This window comes from Typopeltis vanoorti, chromosome 12 (genome assembly GCF_054136105.1).
Source record: "Typopeltis vanoorti isolate ZY-2024b chromosome 12, IOZ_Tvanoo_1.0, whole genome shotgun sequence".
Taxonomy (NCBI): Eukaryota; Metazoa; Arthropoda; class Arachnida; order Uropygi; family Thelyphonidae; genus Typopeltis; species Typopeltis vanoorti.
Window position 1 is genome coordinate 11399404 of NC_143560.1, and position 23369 is coordinate 11422772.

The window sequence follows — 23369 nt, forward strand, 5'->3', positions numbered from 1 at the left end:
TATTTAATATGGTCTGGATTTCTGGGAAAAAAGCACTGGCTATTCCAATTTATAAAAAAAGGAAATAAAGATGACTACAATAACTATAGGGAAATTAGTCTACTAAAGTGGAGCTATCACCTCCTCCTCGGGTTTCTTTAAATTAGCAATAGTTTTCTGGGTAATCTTTACAACTTCTGCAATATGTCCTCTGTGTTCCTTATCTATCAAGATCTCCAAATCTCTTGCCTCCTACAAACTCTGGAGCAAAGTTTCTCCAATATGACAAACCTTATCTTCAAAGGCACCATTTACATTAGTTCTCCTCTAGGAAAGTCTGACCATGTTTCTTTTTCTACCTGTCATTTTCACATCATGTGGTACTTCAATAGTACCACATGATGTGGTACTTCAATAGTACCAATTAGAATAATCTTTAGGACCCTATGCTTTGTTTCCATGGACTGATTACCATTTCCACTCTTCTGATCTAATAACAGAAATTATTCTCACTGGGACGAGTTCCTTTATTCTCCACTTCACTCAAAACCCTTATCCAAACTCTGGTTCTCTAATGGCAAAGCTGAGTGAGCTTGACTGGCATGGCAAGCCAGTCAAGCTCACACTACAGCATGCAACAACTGCAAAAAACACATCAACAAATCAAAAGCATACTTTGTACAGGGCAAATTCTATCATGTCTTTCATTGCCCAATAAATTACCACCACCTTATTTGTTAGAGGCCTGAAGTGAAGTGACTGCAACCTTATTTGGTCACTAGAGCAAGAACTACAGTTCCTGCCCACCTCCCATTCCTGCATGCAGTGAGAGTGATACCCTCAATGACATGCCAATCATACTGTAGGACCAGACGCTTCTCCATTTGATGGTACAGCAGTAAAATGGTTCTGCAGGCCAGCTGTTGGTTAGTGCATGGGACCAAACCAATTAGTAAGCAATCTGGAGACTTCCCAATCAGTTAGCATCAAATCATGCAGCATTTTACTTTGCCAGTTTGTGACCAGAGGGAGACCAAGTACAGTGGCTGCAGTGGAACTGTCAAGGCCACAAATGGACAGGAGACTAGGTTCTTTCTATGTGGGCAGTATACTTGCACATCTTTCACTTCTCACTGCATGCTCCATTTTCTTTTCATCTTTTCCTCACCACATACAATGGATCACAATCCAGGGAAATGCAACTTTTCTGTAGATCACGAAAATTCTCCCACACATGCCGGCCTGGTTAGCGTATCCGCTATCCACCCAAAAGGCCGCAGGTTTGAACCCTGCCGTGGGCATGGATATTTGTGATTTTCTATGAAAATACTAGTGGTGGTGGGCAGCAGATGGCATTGGTGTAGATTACAGTAGTTGTGGTTTGCTGTAATTGGTAGATTGAGTGGTGGAGACGGAGAGATGTAGAATAGGTGCCTTCCCTCGATGAGTCTTCGGACTCCTTGGAGGTGTCGTGTAATAATAATAAGAAGAAATTATTAAAAAAAAATCATAAACAACAACAAAAGTTAAATAGAAAATACAACTGAAATCCAGATAAAAAAAAACCAACCAACAAACATTAATTCTTACCAAAAAAAAAAAAGTCTGCCTATCCACTTCACCAACATTTGTAACCTAAGCAGTAATATTAAACCAGAATTACTATTCTTACCAGAACTTTCCCTTTCTCTGTTTCACCGATCAAGCAGGCAGGATGTTTCATTAGCAACGACCTATCACAGATCATCAATCTCCTTACCAAAATACTTGACAATCCCATCCAATTTGCCAATACAACTGCCAACCTCAATGGCCCAATCTATGCATTGCACAGTTCTTTCTTAACAAGTGCATTCGTCAGAACTGACACACAATGCCAGAGATTGTAAAACCTCAAATCACTCCTCTTGTTTGATCTGCTTTGGTTCAAAATTTCCCTACCAAACCAACCTGCCTTTTTAATATACACTCTGTATCATTCTCCAAGCACACGTGTGTGTGTGTGCATACGTGTGTCAGTCATAGAACTCTCTGGCAATACAAGGGCACCAAACCATGACTTCTTCTCATGGTCCAAATATTGCTTCAGTTGTTCTGACCCAAACACTCGTTCAGAACCAAATAGCAGAAATCATTCTCACAGGAATGAAGGCCTTCATCCTTTATTCCACTACAAATTCAGTCACCATCCAAGCCATGATTCTCAAAAAAGTGTGGCAATGCATCAAAAGAAAGAAAACTCTGCAGACCATAAATGGCTCAAGACCAAAATTCCAGCTGCTCACTCTACCTATACTGCAGCTTGCAACCATTGTAAAAGAATCATAGCCAAATCCAAACCAGACTTTGAAAAGGCCAAATGCTGCAAACTCGCCTCCTGCCAAAATGGTAGCCACTCCTTCTGGTCCCTTGCCAAGGCCATTGGGTACAACTTAAGCTCACTTAGGTTTCCACCACTCTCACATCCAGATAGTATTGTAATTACCTCACCTAAAGACAAAGCCGACTTACTGATATCACTCTTCTCTTCCAATTCCTGCATTGATGACATGGGCAAAGTTTCCTCCACTCCACCAAGAACTGCTCTCTCCATGTCACCTATAGTCTTCCACCAGAAAGAAATTCGAAGAATCCTTAATAACCTGAACACAAACGAGGCATCTAGTCCTGATAGTATCCCACCTATTGTGATAAAAAATTGTGTCCCAGAATTAACACCTATCCTGTATCGCCTCTTCAATCTATCCTATTCAACTGGCATCTCTCCTACAACATGGAAACAGGTTCACATCCAGCCCATCTCAAAGAAAGGTAATAAAAGTCAGCCAACAAACCATCATCCAATTCTTCTCACTTCTGTTCTCTCTCTCTCTAAAGTTATGGAGAAGGTCACCAACAACCAACTCATGAACCATCTAGAGATCTACCAACTAATCAGTGACCAACGGTATTAATAAATAACATAAAATGGATTTACCTTACGAATATATTTTAATTAGTATAAAATTTTTGCCCTAGTATTAAGGGTATTTTCAAGAAAATGATGCACAAGAACTGCACCAACATTATGAATTCTGCCACTCACGATATATGACTAATCTTCTAGTTTCACCACCCACCTCTGGACTCAATCTATGGAAAATTTGGAGAAGCTCACATAGTTGCCCTTAACATTTCAAAGACATTTGATTGGATTTGGCAGTCACCTACTTAGTATGCCATTCTATGATGTCTTCCACACTCTGCAACTAGATCATCAACTTTCTCGCTGGTTGCTCTCACCACATGTCAAGGTGAACGGTTTCTTTCCTTTCCCCAGATTTCCCCATCAATGCAGGAGTAACCCAGGGTTCCATTTTTGCCCCACTCTCTTCCTTTTGTATATAATGACCTACTCTCACAAACTTCCAATCCTATCTATAGCTTTGCTGATAACAGTATGCTTCATTCCTTCCTTTTATTTGACAAACTTTGTAGGGCAAATATTAGAATCCTTGCAAAAAATGGTAGTACATTTTTTCCTGCCATACACCTGCTGTATGCTGAAATTAAGAGATATTCAAACCAAATTAAAATTTAGCCATATAAAATTAGTTTAAGATATACCTACTAGGTGAAACTTTACTTCTTATATGCAACAATGAAAAAATTTCTCTATGAAGAAATTACCAGAATATTTCATTTATTCAAAAATGTGATATTTCTAGTTAGATCCAAGATTGAAACTATTATTTTTCAAGTCAGAAAAAATTGATTATTTTAAAAGATTTCCAATTAATGAGAAATCTGAATCTCATTCAGAAATCGGATGGTGATGAAGCTGATAACATTTCATCAAAAATGGTGAGATTGTTAGAAAAGCATAATGATAAAAAGAAAACTGAAAGTTTATTTTTCACTTGGTTAGACTATAATAAATTTAGTTTAATCCTTTATCCAAGTGTGAGCAAACAAAGTTTGCGCCTGAAAGTATCTTCAGGACTGGGGTAAGGTGGTACAACACCAGACAACTTGTTGCAAAGGTGGAGCAAGCTAATATCACTCCTATCTCAGTATCTCCTATAATGCAAAACACATCTCCTTGCAGATATGTCTAATGTTATGCATTAAGGGAAGACCCACTACCCAGACTAGTTTCGACCTTTACTGAGGTCTCTTCAGTGGGAGCCAGGCCCAAGTGGAGATACCAGGCAGAAGCATTAACAAGGTCATCTCTATCTACAGGAGTTGCCAAACGGTTTAGAGAAAGATGTTGAAAGTTTATTTTTCACTTGGTTAAACTATAATAAATTTAGTTTGATCCTTTATCCAAGTGTGAGCAAACAAAGTTTGCGTCTGAAAGTATCTTCAGGACTGGGGTAAGGTGGTACAACACTGGGCAACTCGTTATAAAGGTGGAGCAAGCTAACATCACTTCTATCACGGGCCTCTCCCTTAATGCATAACATTAGACATATCCGCAAGGAGATGTGTTTTGCATTATGGGAGATACTGAGATAGGAGTGATGTTAACTTGCTCCACCTTTGCAACGAGTTTCCCAGTGTTGTACCTTACCCCAGTCCTGAAGATACTTTTAGACGCAAACTTTGTTTGCTCACACTTGGATAAAAGATTAAACTAAATTTATTATAGTCTAACCAAGTGAAAAATAAACTTTCAACATCTTTCTCTAAATCCAGAGTAATTTATTAAAAAGGTGGCACACTGTTTGGCAACTCCTATAGGTAGAGATGACCTTGCTAATGTTTCTGCCTGGTATCTCCACTTGGGCCTGGCTCCCACTGAAGAGACCTCAATAAAGGTCGAAACTAGTCTGGGTAGTGGCCCTTCCCTTAATGAATAACATTATACATATCCGCAAGGATATGTGTTTTGCATTATGGGAGATACTGAGATAGGAGTGATGTTAGCTTGCTCCACCTTGCAACGAGTTGCCTGGTGTTGTACCACCTACCCCAGTCCTGAAGATACTTTCAGGTGCAAACTTTGTTTGCTCACACTTGGATAAAAGATTAAACTAAACTTATGATATAAAGAAAAATAGGAGCAAATTATGGCAGCATTTATGATAATAGGATCTCTCCTCAAATGTTATATTGCCATGCAGTTAAAAGCAGAATTAGTCCCAGAAAAACATCAATGATGAGATTATTATAAAATCCATTAGTGTAGTGGCAAGAAAAGAAAATCACACTGCCCATTTTAAGTTAAACTGCAAGAAAATCTCTTTCAACACCAGCTCCAACCAGCAGATACACCAAAAAAGTTGTTGTTTTTTCCCAGAAAGAAATGAAAAAACTAGAAGTAGACTTCTTCCAAAAATATGTAAAAAAAAAAAAAAAAAAAAAATGCTATTCCTACATCACAATTAATCATGATTTGATTTACTTTGATTTTGAATTTCTGAATATAGAGAATAGTTAAGGATTTAATAATGAATGTTCCATTAATATTTTTATTTTATTATTGAAGGAAATACATTTTTTAATTTTAAATTTTTAAATAAAAGATCATTTTTTAAAATAAATAATCCTTCTAAAATTAAACGACCATTTTATTAAGTATAAGGAAAATAAAATTTTATTTTTCATTTTCATGTGATTATGTTGTTAGGTTAAGTATTATCAAACATTTTTAATCTTTCCTCAATCTTTTATAATATAAATTTTTAATGAATATTTTTTATACAGTTTTTTTATAAAATTTAATTGAGTATGTTTTGGAGTCAAATAAATTTGGTATTCATCTATTTGGCCAAATCATACCTTGATGCATCCCAATTTAATATTTTTTTTTAAAGTTAAATCTATTCTCATGCATACTCTTAAATAGTGTTCATCTCCAAAAATTATAATATTAAACTGCTTGGGCACATGGAATAAATCAGTTATCATAACTACAATTGAATTCCTTTTATTTAAAAATAAAATCCTACTTACAGCATTCAGAACATCTTGTCTACCCACCATACTGGTGGGCATTTTTACTGTCGACCTCAGCAAATTGAAAAGCACATGATGCCGTTTCCTTCTATTCCTTTCTCTTATAGTTTTACAATCAGAAGTACCTTCTAAACCATCAGAACTTTCTTCTTCAGAGTCAATTGTTTTGTGAGCTGATTCAATTGATGAGATGTCTACACAGTTCTCACAACTACAGGTACTAGTATTTTCACATGTTCTGTGGGAATATTCTTTAGCATTATAAAGATTATTATGAGTTAACATAGGCTCATATTTTGCAACAGGTGCATTTTCTATACCTGAAGTAGTATAGTTTGTCTGGTCTCTAGGAGACAATGAGTTAGAATCTTTATAATCAACTGTGACCACATCAATTTCATCATCATCATCATCATCATTCTTAATCAATTTACAGGTTTCAGGTTCCTTTCCTAATTCCTTATGTTTATCAGGATTCTGCATTAAAGTGATTTCTTCTGTTTTGGAACAAACTTTTAGATGTGCTGTTGCCATTTCTTGAAATGTTGATGTAGAATATTTTGCATTTTTTGTGCAGTGAGTATCCTGTTTTCCATTTACATCTCCATACTTATTTCCATTTGTTTTATCAGCATCTGTGAATTCACTATTAAGTAAATTTGAAAGAGATTCTGAAGGAAATTGTGAATTATTAAGCAATTCTGTAAGTGAATTTGCTTGATTTTCTACTACAGGTTTCTGGAGTGTTTCCTTGAGCAGATGTCCAGAATAAGATCTGCCCATTTTATTTGAGTTCTTTACCACATCATTTTCTAACTGATCCTGAGAAATAAGGCAATTTTTCATGTCATTCTGCTTTATATCTTCACATTTCAGAGGAGGATCATGATTATCCACAGAAACAGCATCTAGAGTTTTTATGTGCTGCTTAAAAATACTGGTCTTGATTTGGACACTATTGTTCTGCATAAGATGTTCACTTCCTACATATGGTACTGCCTGAAATTTGCTGAACAAATTCTGTATATGTCCACCACTAGTAATTTCATTATTACAGGTGTTAATATTTTCAGAATATTCAGTAGCTGAAATAGTGGGTGTCCCAGAACACTCATTTTTCTTTATGCCATCATCCAAGTTTTGCTTGTGTGCTAAAGAAACACCAGCACCAATGGTTGAATCAGAAGTACTTAATTCCTGTTTTAATCTCTGCTCACTTTGCAAGTGACTAGAATCTGAAACTTTAGATATATCTGATAACGAAGGATTAGAAGTTTTACATAGTTTCACAGGTAATGCTGTAATGCAATTATTAGCCATATTCGATTTAATTGGAGAATTTGAAAGAAAATACTTGTCTCCAATTTTTAAAAGAGCTAAAGGTGACTGTCCAGATATTTTGATATTATCATTTAAAATAGGATTATATGTCACTGCCTGTTTACCGGTTTGTAACTCTACAGGCGGCAATCTAGAATTCACAGAAATACTAGCTTTAGTCTGAGGAAGAACAGAATTTGATAAAAGTACTTTCCCTTGTGGCAAAATAGGACATCTCTGTAGTGTAATACCTGAAGGAGCTGGTAGAGTAAGAACGATGTTTGAAGATTTCAATTGTGAATTATGAGTATCTGATGATTTGGTAGCTTTCAGATTGAAAGGCAAACTAGTATTTGTTTTTAATTGTCCAGGCAAAGAAATCTGGGTAACAGGAACAGAAGTATTAGAATTATTAGCTGCTATATTAACAGCTCCACCACTTTTAGTATCAGATTCTACAGATCTTGTATTTACAATACACGTAGGTCTAACTTGCTCTATATTACACAATGGAACAGATGTTTTTAAAGGAGTTTCATTTGTAATAAGATAAGAATGCCCAGAAACAAGATTGTTTGCTTTTAATTTTCTCTGTTCAGTTGCAACATTAAATGACCCATTTTGAAAACTTTCTATATGATTTATAACAGAATGGGAAGATGAAGTGGCAGTAGAACAAGTTCTGTCAGAAGGGTCTGAAATACATGCATTTTGAACAGAAAATGTATTTGTTTCCACTGAACTATTCTGCACTTCTGAAGAAGTCATAAAACATTCTTTCTTTCTTACAGAAAGAGTATGATCTTTTGTTTCTGAAGGTAAAGTTTTATCATTACTAGGTAATCCTTCATTATTTGATGGTAGTATTGTTTCATTATTTACTACTGATCCTTTGGAAGATATACAAAAGGTGGTCAGTTTTACTGGCAATGGATGTAACGAACTGATATCTGAAGTAATTTTTTCCAGTGGATGAGAAGCACTAGAACTTGGTAAACTAGAATTCTGACAAGCAGTTCCAGTGTTACTTTTTGCAGATAGGGATTTAGGCTGAAGTATCTGAATAGGCTTATTATCTTTCGATGTTACAAAAATTACTGGAACTACTTTATTACCAATTAAAAAGTTAACAGTACAAGGTTTTTTCTGTGGGCTTGAAACTGTGTTAAATTCAACAAGTGGCTTAGCTTCAGATATATTTTTAACTCCATCACAAGTAATCTGTTGTTCTTTACTTAAGTGTATATCACTTGTATTAATTGGTTTTGCTAAACTTCCAATACTTGGCAACACTGAGGGAAGAGACATTTTCTGAGGTGTTCCATTTAAATTTCCAGCATTGTGAGACTCACCATTTGTCTTCTGAGTCAAGTTAGGCACTGATTCTACATAAAATGGTACTTGGGTAGTTAAAGAATTAGAGCATAAATTAGTGCCAAAAAGTTTTGGTTGGAACTGAGGCTGTAGAGAAGAACAGTGCTCCTTAGCTAATGAAGTCTTTATCAACTGAATGTTAGATTTATCCACTAGCGAAGGTACACTTGTAACTGAAGGAGTTTTCAATGACTCAGAGTGGTAAGAAGTACCTCTTTTTCCTAAAGGAATTATAGTTGGTTTATATTTCATTGAATGTTTGTTTACATCATCATTATATGCACGGTCAACTCTATCGTGATTGTCTTCTTTGCCACTTTCAGATTTCACATGTTCATTCAAAGTTTCATCATTAACAGAAGTAGTTAAACTAGTAATTTCATGTTTAGGGACATCATAATCAAAAGAACTGTTTTTATTTTCTTCACTGTCCTCTAATTTTTTGTTATCACCAGCCATTTTGAACTGAGTTTTCATATTTCCCAGTTTTGACAAAAAAAGAGCATATTTCTTCACAAAAGGATGTGTTCTGGCACACATTCCTTTATCCTCCTCCTCCTCCTCCTCTTCATCATCAGCTGAAGCAGTAGATGCATTATAATTAGAAATATAAGGATGAAATATTTTATGTTCATCCTCCATAAGAACTGAAGGTGAGCCTGAAATCTGATAATCCAAATCATTTGATTCTGAGTTCAGTATCTTTTTTACCATTTTGTTCTGTGGTGTTATATCTCCAGAATTCATACTATAATTACATATTTCAAGTTTCCGTTTGTGCTTTTTTCTATACAACTCTTCAGGTTTTGGTATATTAGGAGAAACCCATTCACTGCCTGCAACCAGAAGTGCAGAATCCAAATATCTTGCTGGAAGTCTGATAGCTCTTCTACTTCTAATTCCCTGAATGTTTGCTTCTGATATTAAAGAGCTTAAAGGTGTTTGCTCACTGTTTTCCTTACAGCTTCCCACTGATACAACATGAGGTTTTGCTGGTTTCTTCTTCAAATGATCTCCAGATAAATCAGCTGAGCAAAACCTATTTTGATTGTTAGAATATGGATTTTCTTTTATCAGAATATCAGTATTCAAAAACTGCTTGTCAGAATCAAAGTTTTCTTCGAAAGAAATGTGCTCAACATCGCTAAAATCTATCTTTCCAGGAGTATAAAGAGCTGATGCTGCTGTTTCAGCAAACTGTTCTGATATAACTGGACAATTAAAATCTGTGCACTGTACATGATTATTAATGTTATGAAGTTTTGTTATTGTGTTTTTATGCCATAACTGAAGAAATTTATCTATTTTTCTTTCATCACAATTCGGCTTTAACCAGCATGTTTCTCTAATTATTGTAACATCACCATTTTCAGTTTCATTACCATATGGCTGTTTATGAAATAAATGTTTATCTTTATCAGAAACAAGACAATTTGATACTGAACGAAATAGACCATCTTCGATTTCTGTTTCTGCAAATTCTAAATTTGAATTTTCAGCAGCAATGCTGTCCTCAGAATCAGAATCAGAAAAATTGTTTGTAACAGTATATCCTTCTCCGTCAGTAATTTCTTTTTTAAGCCTCAATACCAGTCGCTCTGAATTATTTCCTTTTACAGACATTTTCATTTTTTTACTATGTTCTGGAGGTTGATTTACTTTTCTTTTAATGGAATTCATCTCATCAAAAAGTTTCTGTTCTGATAAATACTGCTCATTACTATGTGTGTAGTTATGTTCTTTAGATTCAGCAATAGGCACTTTCTGATTCTGGATGAAATTGCTTCTTACCTTATTTTGCTCCAGGAGATTTTTTTTATTACTAACGGGAACATTCTTTTCTTCAGATTTAAATGCTTCAATTGATAAAATAGAAGCATTTCTTGGAGGAGGTGTAATATTAGGATTATATTTCTTTAACAAATTCACTCTCAGTTCAGAATGAATCTTAAGAAAATTATCTAAAATATCACTCATAAAAGCTGACTTTGTATTTTTGCTTTTGGCTTTTTCTTCCATGATCTTTAACATTTTACTTTTATCAGTGTCAGAATTCAAAGAGGATTCTTTCTCTGGTATAGTTGGAAGTGAATTGTGATTGCTTTCCATTTTTGATAGAATAGTAGTATCAGAATCTAATTTTACCACGCTATTATTCAGCGATATTGTCTGCTCAGAAGCATTAACTATATTCTCTGTCATGTTTGCTGACATCTCACAATTGACTTCATCTTTCTTAAATGACTGAAGGCATGATTCCTGAATAAACAACTTATTTCTCCATCCCTTTATCTGTGTTATGTCTTTAGTCTTGCGTGGAATTATAATGCCTTTATCTTTATGTTCTCGAACTAATGCATCTTCAAAAAAATCATCATCTTCATAGTTTGGCATGCCATTACAAAGTAAATTAGATTGTCCATGCTGGTCAGAATATTCTTCCATATCTTTTTCTGAAATAAAGCTGAAAAACTCTAATCCATCAATAACATCGACTTCTGGGTCATTAGCACAGTTGACATCAAGTTCAAGGACTGATCTCTCACAAGCTGCAGTGTATAGATTTGCTTTCACTTCATTATTTAAAGACCGCTCTAAAGACAAGGAATCTTCAGAATTGGAAACAAATGATCGAATTGTAGAAGGATGAATTCTCTTCAAAACTACTAGTGGCTGAAACTTTCTATCTGCATTACAGTTAATGAAAGAGTCCTTTTTGTCTATAACTTTGTTAGCTTTTGCATTCTGGGGAAATGTTATCTCTCCAATATTAAATGAACCAGAAAAGGAATATTTTTCTACATGATGATCATTGTTATGTTTGATATCTTCTAAGACATCCTGCTCAGAATTTGAGCATTCACTATTTTCAGCAATTAAATTGATAGGAGAATATGATGTATCAAGAAAATCATCTGCATTTTTAATACTATCATACATCTTTATCACATCTGTTATATCTTGAGACTGTTTGCTACTAATAAAGTCTGTTACATCTATTTCACTAGCACTTATTTCTGTAGCATCAACATATTTTTCCAAGTCTTCAATTTCTTCTTTAATGAAAACAGGAAGATCTTCATTTCTGGAAGTAAATGGAATAAGTGTTGGCATTTCTGGTGATACAGGTGAACAATCAACTGAACTGTCACTTTGTGTATCTACTGGTGACAGAGGTATCAATAAAGGTGGCATATCTTTATCTGCAGTAGAAAGCGATTCATGATCACTTTCATTCTCAGATTCTGATAGTTTTAATTTATAACCTGAATCTTCTGTTTTATTATCATTTGATTTTAAGCCATTTCTACTGCTTTCAGTATCATATACATGTAGATCCACCCGTTTTGGTTCCTTTTCATCTTTTAGTGAATCTGTATTATTTGAAGTATTGCAAAACAAACCAGAACTGCTATCATGTGATGTTTGATCTTTTGGTATGCCACAATTAGGAGTATTTTTTTTCACATAATTATATTTTTGACTATAAGTTTTAAAGTTTAACTCGCATTTGGAATAATTTTTTACTGATTCAAGAGTGGACTGAATATCACTTTTTACAGGTGGAGCTTGAGTTTTTAGCAAAAGATCAGTTTTTTTATGTCCTCGTTTCTTTTTACATCTTACTTTAGTAAATACATGCCTTCTTAAACTTCTTCGATTCGGAATACTTCTTATGGCAGAATTTTTCATCTGCAAAAGAAACATTCGAGTAACCCTTCTATCAACCATTTTGTTGGATGAGATGCATTTTTTCCCCCTCTTTCTTCTCTTAGTTGGCTTAGAACAATTAAAGATCTTTTGGTTTGATTTTGCTAACTTTTTTTTGCACTTCGTATCTAATTTTATTTGACCAGTAGAATCTTTATTTAAAGTCCACGTTTTCTGCTTAATATCATCAATTGCACAATCTGACTCAAGATCAGCAGCTTTATTTTGAGCACCTGAATATGAAGCTGGTCTAAGTCTAACTATTGAAACTTTACTAAGACAATGTTCTAAATTGGACTGGTTTGGCTCTATGTTATTTAAACGAGTAACATCCTTGACCTCTTTATTATTAAATGCATTTTTATCAGTAACATAATACGTGCACTGATTTTCAATAGCAGAACGTTTATGGCAGTAATTTAGTTTGTTAGCACCAATATCCTTATTTACTTGTGCACGTATACCTGTATCTTGAATGACATTTGTTTTATTCACTGGAAGTATATTTTGATTTTCTTCATCTCCATAATTAAAATTCTCATCTATCACATCTGATCTTTGCAATATAGACTGAAGCTTAGTGGACATAGCCTTCTTAATTTCATCTATACTATCAACACTTTCAATGCTTTTAGTCCCATGTTCCATTGGAATACTCACCCTCCGTATTCCAGGACCAGACATAGTCTGATATAAAGTATCGCCTTCACATTTTATTTTCTCTTCATGTGCTTGTTGCTTACTAAAGAAATTATTATCCTCTTCAGTGTTTACTTGTAAACAGTTAGAAAGAGAATAGTTTGAAGCTCGTAAACTATGTATCAAAGGGCCTTTAATAAAAGGTGTCAAGTGGTTCTGGTTAAATAATGATTCTGAACATGATGTACTTGTTTTAATTGCTGAAGAATTCTGTAGAACCATTAAGTTCATGGTTTTGGAATATGTTCTCCCGTGCTCTCCTCCCTCCTGTAAGATATACCTAAAGAAAAATATTTTAAAACAAAATATGTTAAATGCAGAAAATTAAAAAAAAAAAATACTGTACAAGCTAATAATATATTCTAGCTTAGTCAAGATCACTTATTTTAAAGGAACCTTATCAAAGAATCATTATATGATAATCATTTACACGTGTGCCCTACACCTCTCAAATACTGCAAAAATACCCAAGATGTCAACAAAAACTGTTGAGCTCCAATTAAGGAGAGCACTCACATATAGAGTTCAAATGCTGAAAACATTTCACATATTGTCTTTATGAAATTTTAAAAGGATAAGTATTACCAAATAAAATTATTCACTTAACAGTATATTTTATTTATGACACTCAGATGAAGGGCTAACATCCTAAAAAGCAAACGACCATGTTTGTTTTAATAAAAAATTTTGAAATTAAAGAAACAATTTTAGTTTTCTCCATGGAAGCCAGAAATTCATCAAGGAGGCCCATCAATTTATTGAACTCATTTACTGAGAATACATTTATAACTACACTGGTAACTAAAGCAAAAAAATTGTAGTCTGCAACACTAAATTCTTCCTCAACCTGCAGGAATGAACCCTTGTTTTCGACAATTCTATCATACTAAAAAATTTCTATTATTTAAAACTCTTTAAGTAACTTATGTTTCTATCAAATTAATACAAGTAACCTAGTCATGAAGATATACTTAGACTTGGATAAAGGATTAATCAAGAATATAATTTTTTGGAAAGTGCCAGCCTGGTTGGCTGAGTGGTTATATATCTGCTCTATATTATATATCTGCTCTAAAGCCAAAAAGCTGTGGGTTCGAATTCCACCATGGGTATGGATGTTTGTGATTGTCTGTGGAAATACTAGTGGTGATGGGCAGTAGATGGCTTTAATATAGTTGCAGTCAGTTGCAACTAACTGCAACTTTAATATAGTTGCAGTTAGTAGATTTGAATGGTGGAGATAAGAGAGTTGTAGTGTAGGTGCCCTCCCTTGATGAGTCTCTGGACTCCCTGGAGATGTCATGTAATAATAATGAAAAAATAAAATTTACTTTCAAACTAAGTGAAAAGACTACAACTATCACTGATCAAGACTATTTTAATAATAAGGTGTATACATCATGTTCCTACTTTGATATCAGAAATATATGACTTATGAATTAAATTTAACATTGGTATTTTTCTGGGTCTGGCTACCAATGATGAGACCTCAATAAATTTTGAAAATGGCATAAGTAGTGACCTTCCTTTGATGTCAAAATAGCATTATGCACTTCCAAAAGGAAGTATACTTTGCAGTGTAGGATGCCAAAACAACTGATATGAAATCATCAGCTTTTATATACAAGCCTGGTTGTGAAAATACTTCAACAAATTTTTTGCTTAAACTTGGATAAAGGATTAAACAAGAATATAATTTCTTGGCAAGTATAAACTGATTACTGCATTCTATTTTACACTTTCTCCATAATATCTTCTAGAATGATTGCTTAATGTCACACTGTGGTGAACGAATTTAAAGCACAATTTGATGGGCTTTGTGCATAACAGTGCATGCCTCCCTTTATGAGTCATTACATGCCATGGATGTCTGGTATTAATAATAATCCATTATGTTCATTATTTTCTTATTTGCTTGAGCAATCCAAACAAAAATGATGTAGACCTGCAATTTATAAAGTTTCAATGATAAACTAAAACTAAATAAAAACATTTACCAGTGATAACTTTCAAAATGACAGAAGAAACATACTGTTTACTGTGTACAAGAAGACTCCTACTGTTACCATAAAAGGCAACTTTTAAAGGTGAATTCCACCCAGGAAAGGTTGCAAATCTCTAAAATGTTAGTACCATACATGGGATAAGGGTAAGATAATTTAATAACTCTACTCTAGAAATGAAAAGTAACAACTTAGCTTCCTGAAAATGAACAGAAAGATTACCAAATGTAAATTTTTTAAGCCACTTCAGACCTCAAATAAGGAAAGGAGTTTCACAATGGGCAATGCAAAATTCATTTATCACAAAGAGGGGAGATATGATAGAGACTTACAAGTTAGTAAGGGGTTGTTATAGGATCAATGCTGGAGATGGTCTACAGAATATAGTGGGAGATCAGGGGAGAACCAGAGGCCATCCCTGGAAACTGTATAAAGAGGGTGTGAGTAGGGGAGTGAAAGGCAGGTTTTTTCCATGCAGAGTTGTGAATGATTGGAATGCCTTGCCTGAGAGTGTGGTTTCTGCAGAGAATTTGAGTGTGTTTAAAGAACGGTATAATGAGCTGTGTGTGTATGATAAAAGAACCTCCCAGATGAGTCTTTGACTCCATGGGGTTTTTGGTAATAATAATAAACATTCATGCCATACTGGAATTTGAACCCATTTTGAGAGCAGAGATTCTAGCCAGTTAACCAAGCTTGCTGAGTTCAACGGATCAAGTATTTCTTTATTATTATGTATCCTGCACAATAATAAACTTAATTAATAATAATTATTTTCAAAAAAAAGGCAAAAAGAAAATATCAAAAATAACTTTATGTAAAAATAGAATAATGCATCAGCTTGCATAGGAAATCACAGGAACAAGCAGTGTTAAATAATTACAGTATATTGATCATATTATGAAAAAGACAAACAAATATAATAAATCTCTTTGTGTGGCTTTCATATGGACTATGAAAAGCATTTGACTTGAACGAAACTTCAGTTATCTTGGAATGATTATTAAAACAGGGTATAGAAGAAACACACAGAAATCTTGACACACACACACACACACACACACACACACACACACTTTGTGTGCCCCCCCCCCCCCCCCCAATGCCACGGCACTCCCGTAGACATCAATTAACAAAATGCCGATTTATTTTACATCTCATATCTTTAAGATGTCTTCTATCAATTAAATTGCTTTTTTATTTCACATATTTTGAAATTTTATTTTTGTAACTCCTATTAAATTGCAAAATAAGTCATTCCAACAAGCTTGATGTATTAAGATGTGACCTTATTGAAATTTTTTTTTCTTCAAATATCTATGAATTTCAAAAAAAAAAAAAAAAAAAAGTAATATCATGAACTTATTATGGAAAGCTCTTAGTATTGTTACAAATGCCTCCAGCTCTTTACGTATTTTTCTTCTGAACCTAATAATTCCTGTTATTCTTAATAACCCTACAACACTAATCAAATTACTGAGAAGTTTAAAGAAAAATAATTTATAAAATAAACTGGAAATAAAATAAAATAAAATTATCAAGTACAGAGTTAAAAACAGAAACTTATTAAATTCCTATTCACATTTGGCACAGTTTTACCCCATATTTAGCATATAAAAACAACTGCACTTAATACAATATTCATTCACTCTTGTGAAAGACATCTCTATGGAGTTGACACTCATTTCAATGAAAAATTTTACTCAACCAGCCTTCAGAACACATAATTTACAGACAAAAAAATATTGTTGTTGTGATGATGGGCAGGTGATAGATACTGATGATGGTAGTAGTGTCATATTAGGAGAATTAAGTAGTAGCGGAGACGGTGAGATGTATTTAGCGAAGTTGACTACCTTCCCATGATGAGTCCTTGGACTCCCTGGAGGTGTCCCATAATAATAATAATGAACAAACTCATTTCACATTCTTAGCATACACAACATACATTCAATGCATCCTAGTAACTCACTACAATACTTTGAGTACCTTGATCTGGAAATAATGGATGCTGCTCACAAATTTCTTCAGATCAGTAGCTCAGTTGGTATCAACAATGCGTGCCAGTTAGAAAGACCTGAGTTTGAATCCCACCTAGGATGTGAACCTTTATCTGGATTTTCCAGCTCAAAGCAAGCTGGCCAGTCTCACATAGAAGTGAAGAGTTCTTCTGGAAAACTGAGTTTTTTCATCTTGTAAAACAGACAAACTAACCAGAAAAATACGAACAATGCAGATAGGATTAACTACCATATCACAGGTAAAATAGTAATCACATTTCAAAGAAGCCAAGTTAGTAGCTGTATCAGGACACCAAAATTATAAGAGGAAGATGGCAATATAAATAATAACTAAATTTATTATTTTCAGATATGTGTTTTCTCCATTAAAAAGCAATGTAAGTGCCAACAAATTTTCAAAATTCAATGGGAAATCTCTTACTGACAGACACCTATATTTACTGATACCTAAAAGAATCAAGAAGCTTTGACTAATCCAAAACAAATTATGATGATAATTTTTAATTAAAGTATGGAACTTCTTTTTCATGCAAATCTCACTCATACAAACCCACACAAAACTCAAGTTGATGCACTTGATAAATATCTGTTAATAATAATAAAAAGGTGTACCAAAGGATGGAGTTCATCCTTGAATGGATAAGATTATTAGAGTTTGATATGTAGTTTAAAATTTGTGTGATGTTTATGTTGATAATTAGTTTCCTTTCATCCGTATGGATGGTAGGGGCAGCTATGCTACAATACTAGGGAAGTGACTATGAGCAAGGTGGTTTCCCATTGCCTTCCTTGCCGTACTATATCCTATGGCTGTATCTTGCATATTCAAGGATCCGGTTTTGCTTGTTTGTGGGATGAAAAACCCCAGGATAAACTGAGGAAAAAATCCTACTGTCTACGCCCAAGACCGGCTAACTTGGTTATGGCTGAGGAAGATCCTTCAGCTCCTCACGTCTCTGATGGGAATCGAACCTAGGACACTCCTTCTCCAGGCATAGGATTGCGAAGCGCATAGCCACTAGGCTAACCTTGTGGACGATGTTTATGTTATACAATGTTAACCTTAGTAATCTTTTTAGAAATATACTCTGGATATATGGAATGAGAAAAATTTTGCTATAATAATCTTGCGTGTAAGAGAGAAGGATAACATTTTATCTATTTTTTGATGGTTGTAACTTTGGCTAAGAGGTACAAGCATAGATTGAGTTCAGTGGAAGGAACTGCATCATTAAAGCAACTAGCCTTGGTACTGTGTTAATGTTTTCAGGATATTGAATTGCTTAGACTGAGTGATGTGATTAAGTACTAGTGTGTGGGATGAGTTTCTATAAATAGAAAATGATGAACTGCTTTCAGGAAAACTAAGTGTCAGAAAGGCAAACTGTGTCTAATTCTATTCTATAGTGAACCATACTTCTGAACACTGGCTGTTTAAATGCACCAAACATATCCTCAATAGAGCACAGCGAAACTGAGAGTTTCAGTATTAGTGCACTCAAAATGTAAAAACTATCTCAATAGCTCAGTTGGTAAAGCCTCTGCTTGTTTGCTGAAAAGGCATAATACATGTTTGCAAAAGCCTCTTCTAGACAATCTGGTAGTGTTCCCCAAGCTTATAAAGCTTGTCTTTAAAAGGAGAGAATGACAGTTCATGCTTGAATTTTTGAGGATAACACTTCCTAAACTAATTCTGAAATGAGGTTTTTTTTCTCTTTCCCAAAAGAAGTATAGCCTGAGGGAAGGAGAGTCATATTGAAATTATGGCCCACACAACTTAGTCTGTTCTGTTTATTATATGACATCTCTATGAAGTCCAAGGATTTGTAACAGGAACCCACCCTACCACAATCTACTATCTACAATGTACCATCTTCCACAACATTTTCATCTGTTAATTGCATGTATTCTTTCTCTAGCTGATATGCCTTTTTTTTTAGGATGAACAGTTTCTGGGAGAGAGGAAAAACCTTGTTACCTCTGTATGAGACTGGCTAATTCACCTTCAACTGAAAAAAAGTCCACAAAGATTCCTCTTGTCATGATGAGAATCAAACCTAGGTCTTTTCCAATCAAAGGACACATGCCCCATTGTTCTTTTGTTCTTTCAACTGCACTATGGAGGCACCTAACTGCATGGAATTAGGTGCCTCCCTACTTACAGGATTCAAGCTCTGGTTTTTCAACCAAAAGGGCATATGGATACTGATTGAGCTATGGTAGCTCTTGGGAAGAGAAATAATTTAGTTAATTGTCTGGTAAATTGATAAGGACTCAATGTCACCCAGTACTAGGCAAAGAGCACTGGTAGTAATTTTCTGTATAATTTTAGAAAGATTATATAGTATAATCTTATGAAAAACATAATTCATTACACTGATTTTTGTTGCCAGAATGACCCCTTATATGATGATATTCTGTGTTTTCTTAAGTTAGAAAGATGTTTCTTTTTTTTTTTAAATTAAATAAAAAATCAGAAAAATTTTTTGTCTAGGCAGCAGCTACTCACCATGTGTGAGTGAGAGAGCATTTTTGGCAAGGGAGCCCTGGTCATTTCTAATACAAATTTTGTATAATTTCAAACTGTTTACTAATTCTACAAATTTAAAAGATGTAGATGAAGTGACAGATTTTATAAAGATCCCAAATACCAAATTTTATCACTGCTTAGCCAGACAAAGAGATTTTTTTTAAATATAGCCAGACAAAGATTTTTTAAATATATGTAGATGGTGTTAGTATAGATGATGATGGTAGTTGCAGTTCACTATAGTTGGTGGATTGAGTGAATAGGTGTCCTCCCTCGATGAGTCTTTGACTCCCTGGAGGTGTCATGTAATAATAATAATAATATCTTTCTGTCTGTCATACTCTATAAGAAATTTTAAATGGTGTAATGAGCAGCACACATGATGTGGAGTGGATTTAGCACAGCCAAGAAAATCCAAACAAAGGTTATAGCCTAGTAAATGGCAAAAGCCATTCTCAGCATGATAGCTCACAATCCAAACAATGTCCATAAATAATTCCATTTAGCAGTGACAGAATTAGAAGAAAAAAAAAAAAAGGGAGGTGGTTTATAATTTATAATATGGTATTCTGTTTCTTTCAAAGGTCAAAAAAGAACAGCATATATCATTTCACACTTTAAAATTGTTTCCTTTCAATTAAGCAACTATCAGAGGAATCGTTTTCTTGTCCCCTTGCTACAAGGATGTTAGACAACACCATATATACATTTATTCTTATACTTAGTATGGAAAAGTGAAGAGCAATTTATGATGTCCTTATATAAAGAGAGATTGCAAAATATTTGCAGAAGAATCTAGTTACCTATGAAGAAAATTTTTCAAATATTAAAGGGCAAAAATCTGCATAGGTAATGATGTAAGAATAGTTTTAAAAAAAAGTGATAATGCAAAATAAAAATAATTTGCTCAGCAAATTAGGATGACACTGTTAATTAGATCTGTTTGATTAGCAATATGTACTGTAGACCCAAATTGCAACTTACAAAATTGAAAAGAACTACCACCTCATAGTGAAATGGCAAATTCTGAAGAAAGCAATGAATAATTCAGCCACAGAAGCATACAGCAAAGTTATCTACATGAATAGAAAAATAAAAATTATGGTGAAGAGAAGTTAAAGCAGAATTCATACAGAAAATTTACTCAGTGCAAGGTCTTGAGAAATATAAAACATATAAACAAACATAAAATAAAAATACAAAAACTGAAAATAATGATATTCTCGATGACTATATTCATTATACTGAAAAAATATTAAATGAGGAAACAAACAATAAAAGAACAGTAGAAAATATGCAGTAATATGAAATGCAGAAAGGCAACTGGAGAAAAAAATAATATTTGATGTGCAATACAAGGTATCTGCAGTGGCTACATTCCACAATTCAGAAGGCCTAATCAAATAGACAAATCCCGGATGATTGGAATAGAGTTCTTTTTGTAACAATTTATAAGCTATTGAATGTAAGAAGTATAAATAAATTTCTGTATTAAAATCATTCAAGCATATTTGAGACAAAAGCCATGAATAATTTTTGAGAGGAAAACTGAAGAGCAAGAGAGGTTTATGCCAAAGGGAAAATTTGTGAAAAGAAAGTTTTACAGAAAAATAAGAATAATTTCTTGTCAGGGATAATTAAGTTTTAGGCCAAATAAAGGAGGGGGGGGTTCTAAGACTAAATATTCATTTACAAGAAAAACAATCTATAATGTAAATTGAACCATACACAGGGTAATACATAAGAAGAATACTTTCTCCACTGCTATTTATAATCTCTAAGGACTACATTATTAAGAGGCATTAAACCTAACATTCAAGTAGGAAATTAAGCTTAGTTCTAAAAGCTATAGAAATCAAAATTTCCTCTTAATTAAACATGTTATAAATCATAAAGAGTCTTGTCTCTTTAGCCAAATTATATAATACTTGCAGTGATGACACCATGAAAATAGTCAGGGAAACAAAACACATCAGCTGCATACTCAGCAGTGAACTTAAAAAAAAAAAAGTTGCACTTAATCTGGATCCTAAGACACTAATCATCACTCATGTTTTTATCTAATAAAGGAAATAAATAAAATGAATACAATTTTCCTTATGCATTCTTTCCATTAAATGAAAACATGAGTGGATGCTTTAGACAGAATATTTAGTGAAATGATCAATTAAAAATGAAAACAGAATAAGTAAGACCAGTTTGATGAAAACCAAATGAAAAGTATGTATGAAACAAGGGGGAAATTAGCAAAAACACCAAGTTTGCAATGCTAAGTTCACACCAGTATTTATATAACTGAGCTAAGTTAGAAATAAAGCTGAACTAAGACTGGAGACAACATATGAGAATTCTGCGAAAATATAGGAGAGTGAAAACAGATGGCATCAATAGCAGAACCATATTAAAATGAAGGATTAGAAAATAACATCATTAATATTCAAAAATGTGTAGGCAGAGATATTCTAAAATGAAATGGTCACAAACAAAATGGGAGACAGGGTTAACAAACTAAATGTAGTAAAAAATGGCAAGGGAAAAAAAAAAGAGAAGACCAAGATAAAAATAAGTTGAGGCACTGTTTCTCATGTGTATCTCACCTACAAAAGGTTGTAAACCTCTAGTACATTAATATTAGTACTGTGAGTTCTAATGGTTACATAATCCAAAAACCCAGTTCACCCAACAAGTCATTCCAGGCCTCCAATAAACAAGTGATGATCTCCCATAACAGGTGATTACAATCATCTGGAGATATGCACAAAAGTTCATGCCCACAGTGGGATTTGAATCTACAGCACTGTCAGTTGGAAAGTGGGTATGCTATCACTTGACCAACAAAGCTAGCAATTAGGATGATGATTATGGTGTAATTAAGAGTACTTTTGAAGATCAAAATGTAGGAATTGATTAGATCAGTAATAAATAACAGATCAACTGGGAAGAAAGTAGGCAATCAGAAATGAATCATGAAACCTAATTGTACTAGAATTTCATATCTGGTACAGTAGATGGGAAATGGCTAGGATTATATGCCAGAAAATGATGGAATAAAACACACAAACAAGACAGTGTTACAGTTTTAACATATGGATGTGAAAACTGAGTTGCAAATAAATGGATGATCAAAGACTACAGACAACAGATGTGAGTTCTAACAAAGTGAGGAAAGCATCATTCAATGAGGAATGGAATCACCTGCAAAATCGCATTAAAAATAAAATATTAGAAAGTAACTTGACATCATTCATTCAAGAATGTGAGCAGAGCTAATTTAAAGTGATATGGTTACTTAAAACAGAATTTGAGAGGAAAGGTTGGCATACTAAAGGTGAGTAAAGATATGATACTGGAGACCTCACAGATAAAATATTTTTTTTGGTGGGGGGGAGATGTTAACAGAAAGCTAGCAATAATGTAAGCTTAATTATGTAGTGTTATAAATATCCTGTACATCCTTTGAGAGTATATCAAGAATTATGATGAATCCAGATGTTTTTCTCATTTTAAAGGATGTTTTTTAATCTGAATTAAAAATGTTAATTGTGTATAACACTTTAAATCGTCTCCTCTTACTGTACATAGGAATGTGTATTTCCAATTTCTTGTTTAATTTTATCAGCTGAAACATTTAACAGAGGGAAGTAAATCTGAATTGCATCATATATCGTTATCTCTAGAACTTGTTAACGAAAATAAGTAACTCCATGAAAGTAAACTTTAAAAGCTGACATTAAATCAGGAAAGTAAACCACAACTAATTAGGAATATCTTCCTCCCCCGAATTAACTG

General features: G+C 33.8%; 1 protein-coding gene across 1 annotated transcript in view; it reads right to left on the reverse strand.

Moving 5' to 3' along the window:
* LOC150100577 (uncharacterized) overlaps positions 1 to 23369 on the reverse strand; it is a 123648-nt gene that overhangs the window by 98855 nt on the left and 1424 nt on the right. The window contains exon 2 of the mRNA XM_090401487.1: positions 5920 to 13306. Coding sequence (XP_090257613.1) covers positions 5920 to 13257 — 7338 coding nt within the window. The 5' untranslated portion in view covers positions 13258 to 13306. The remainder of the gene's footprint in view (positions 1 to 5919; positions 13307 to 23369) is intronic.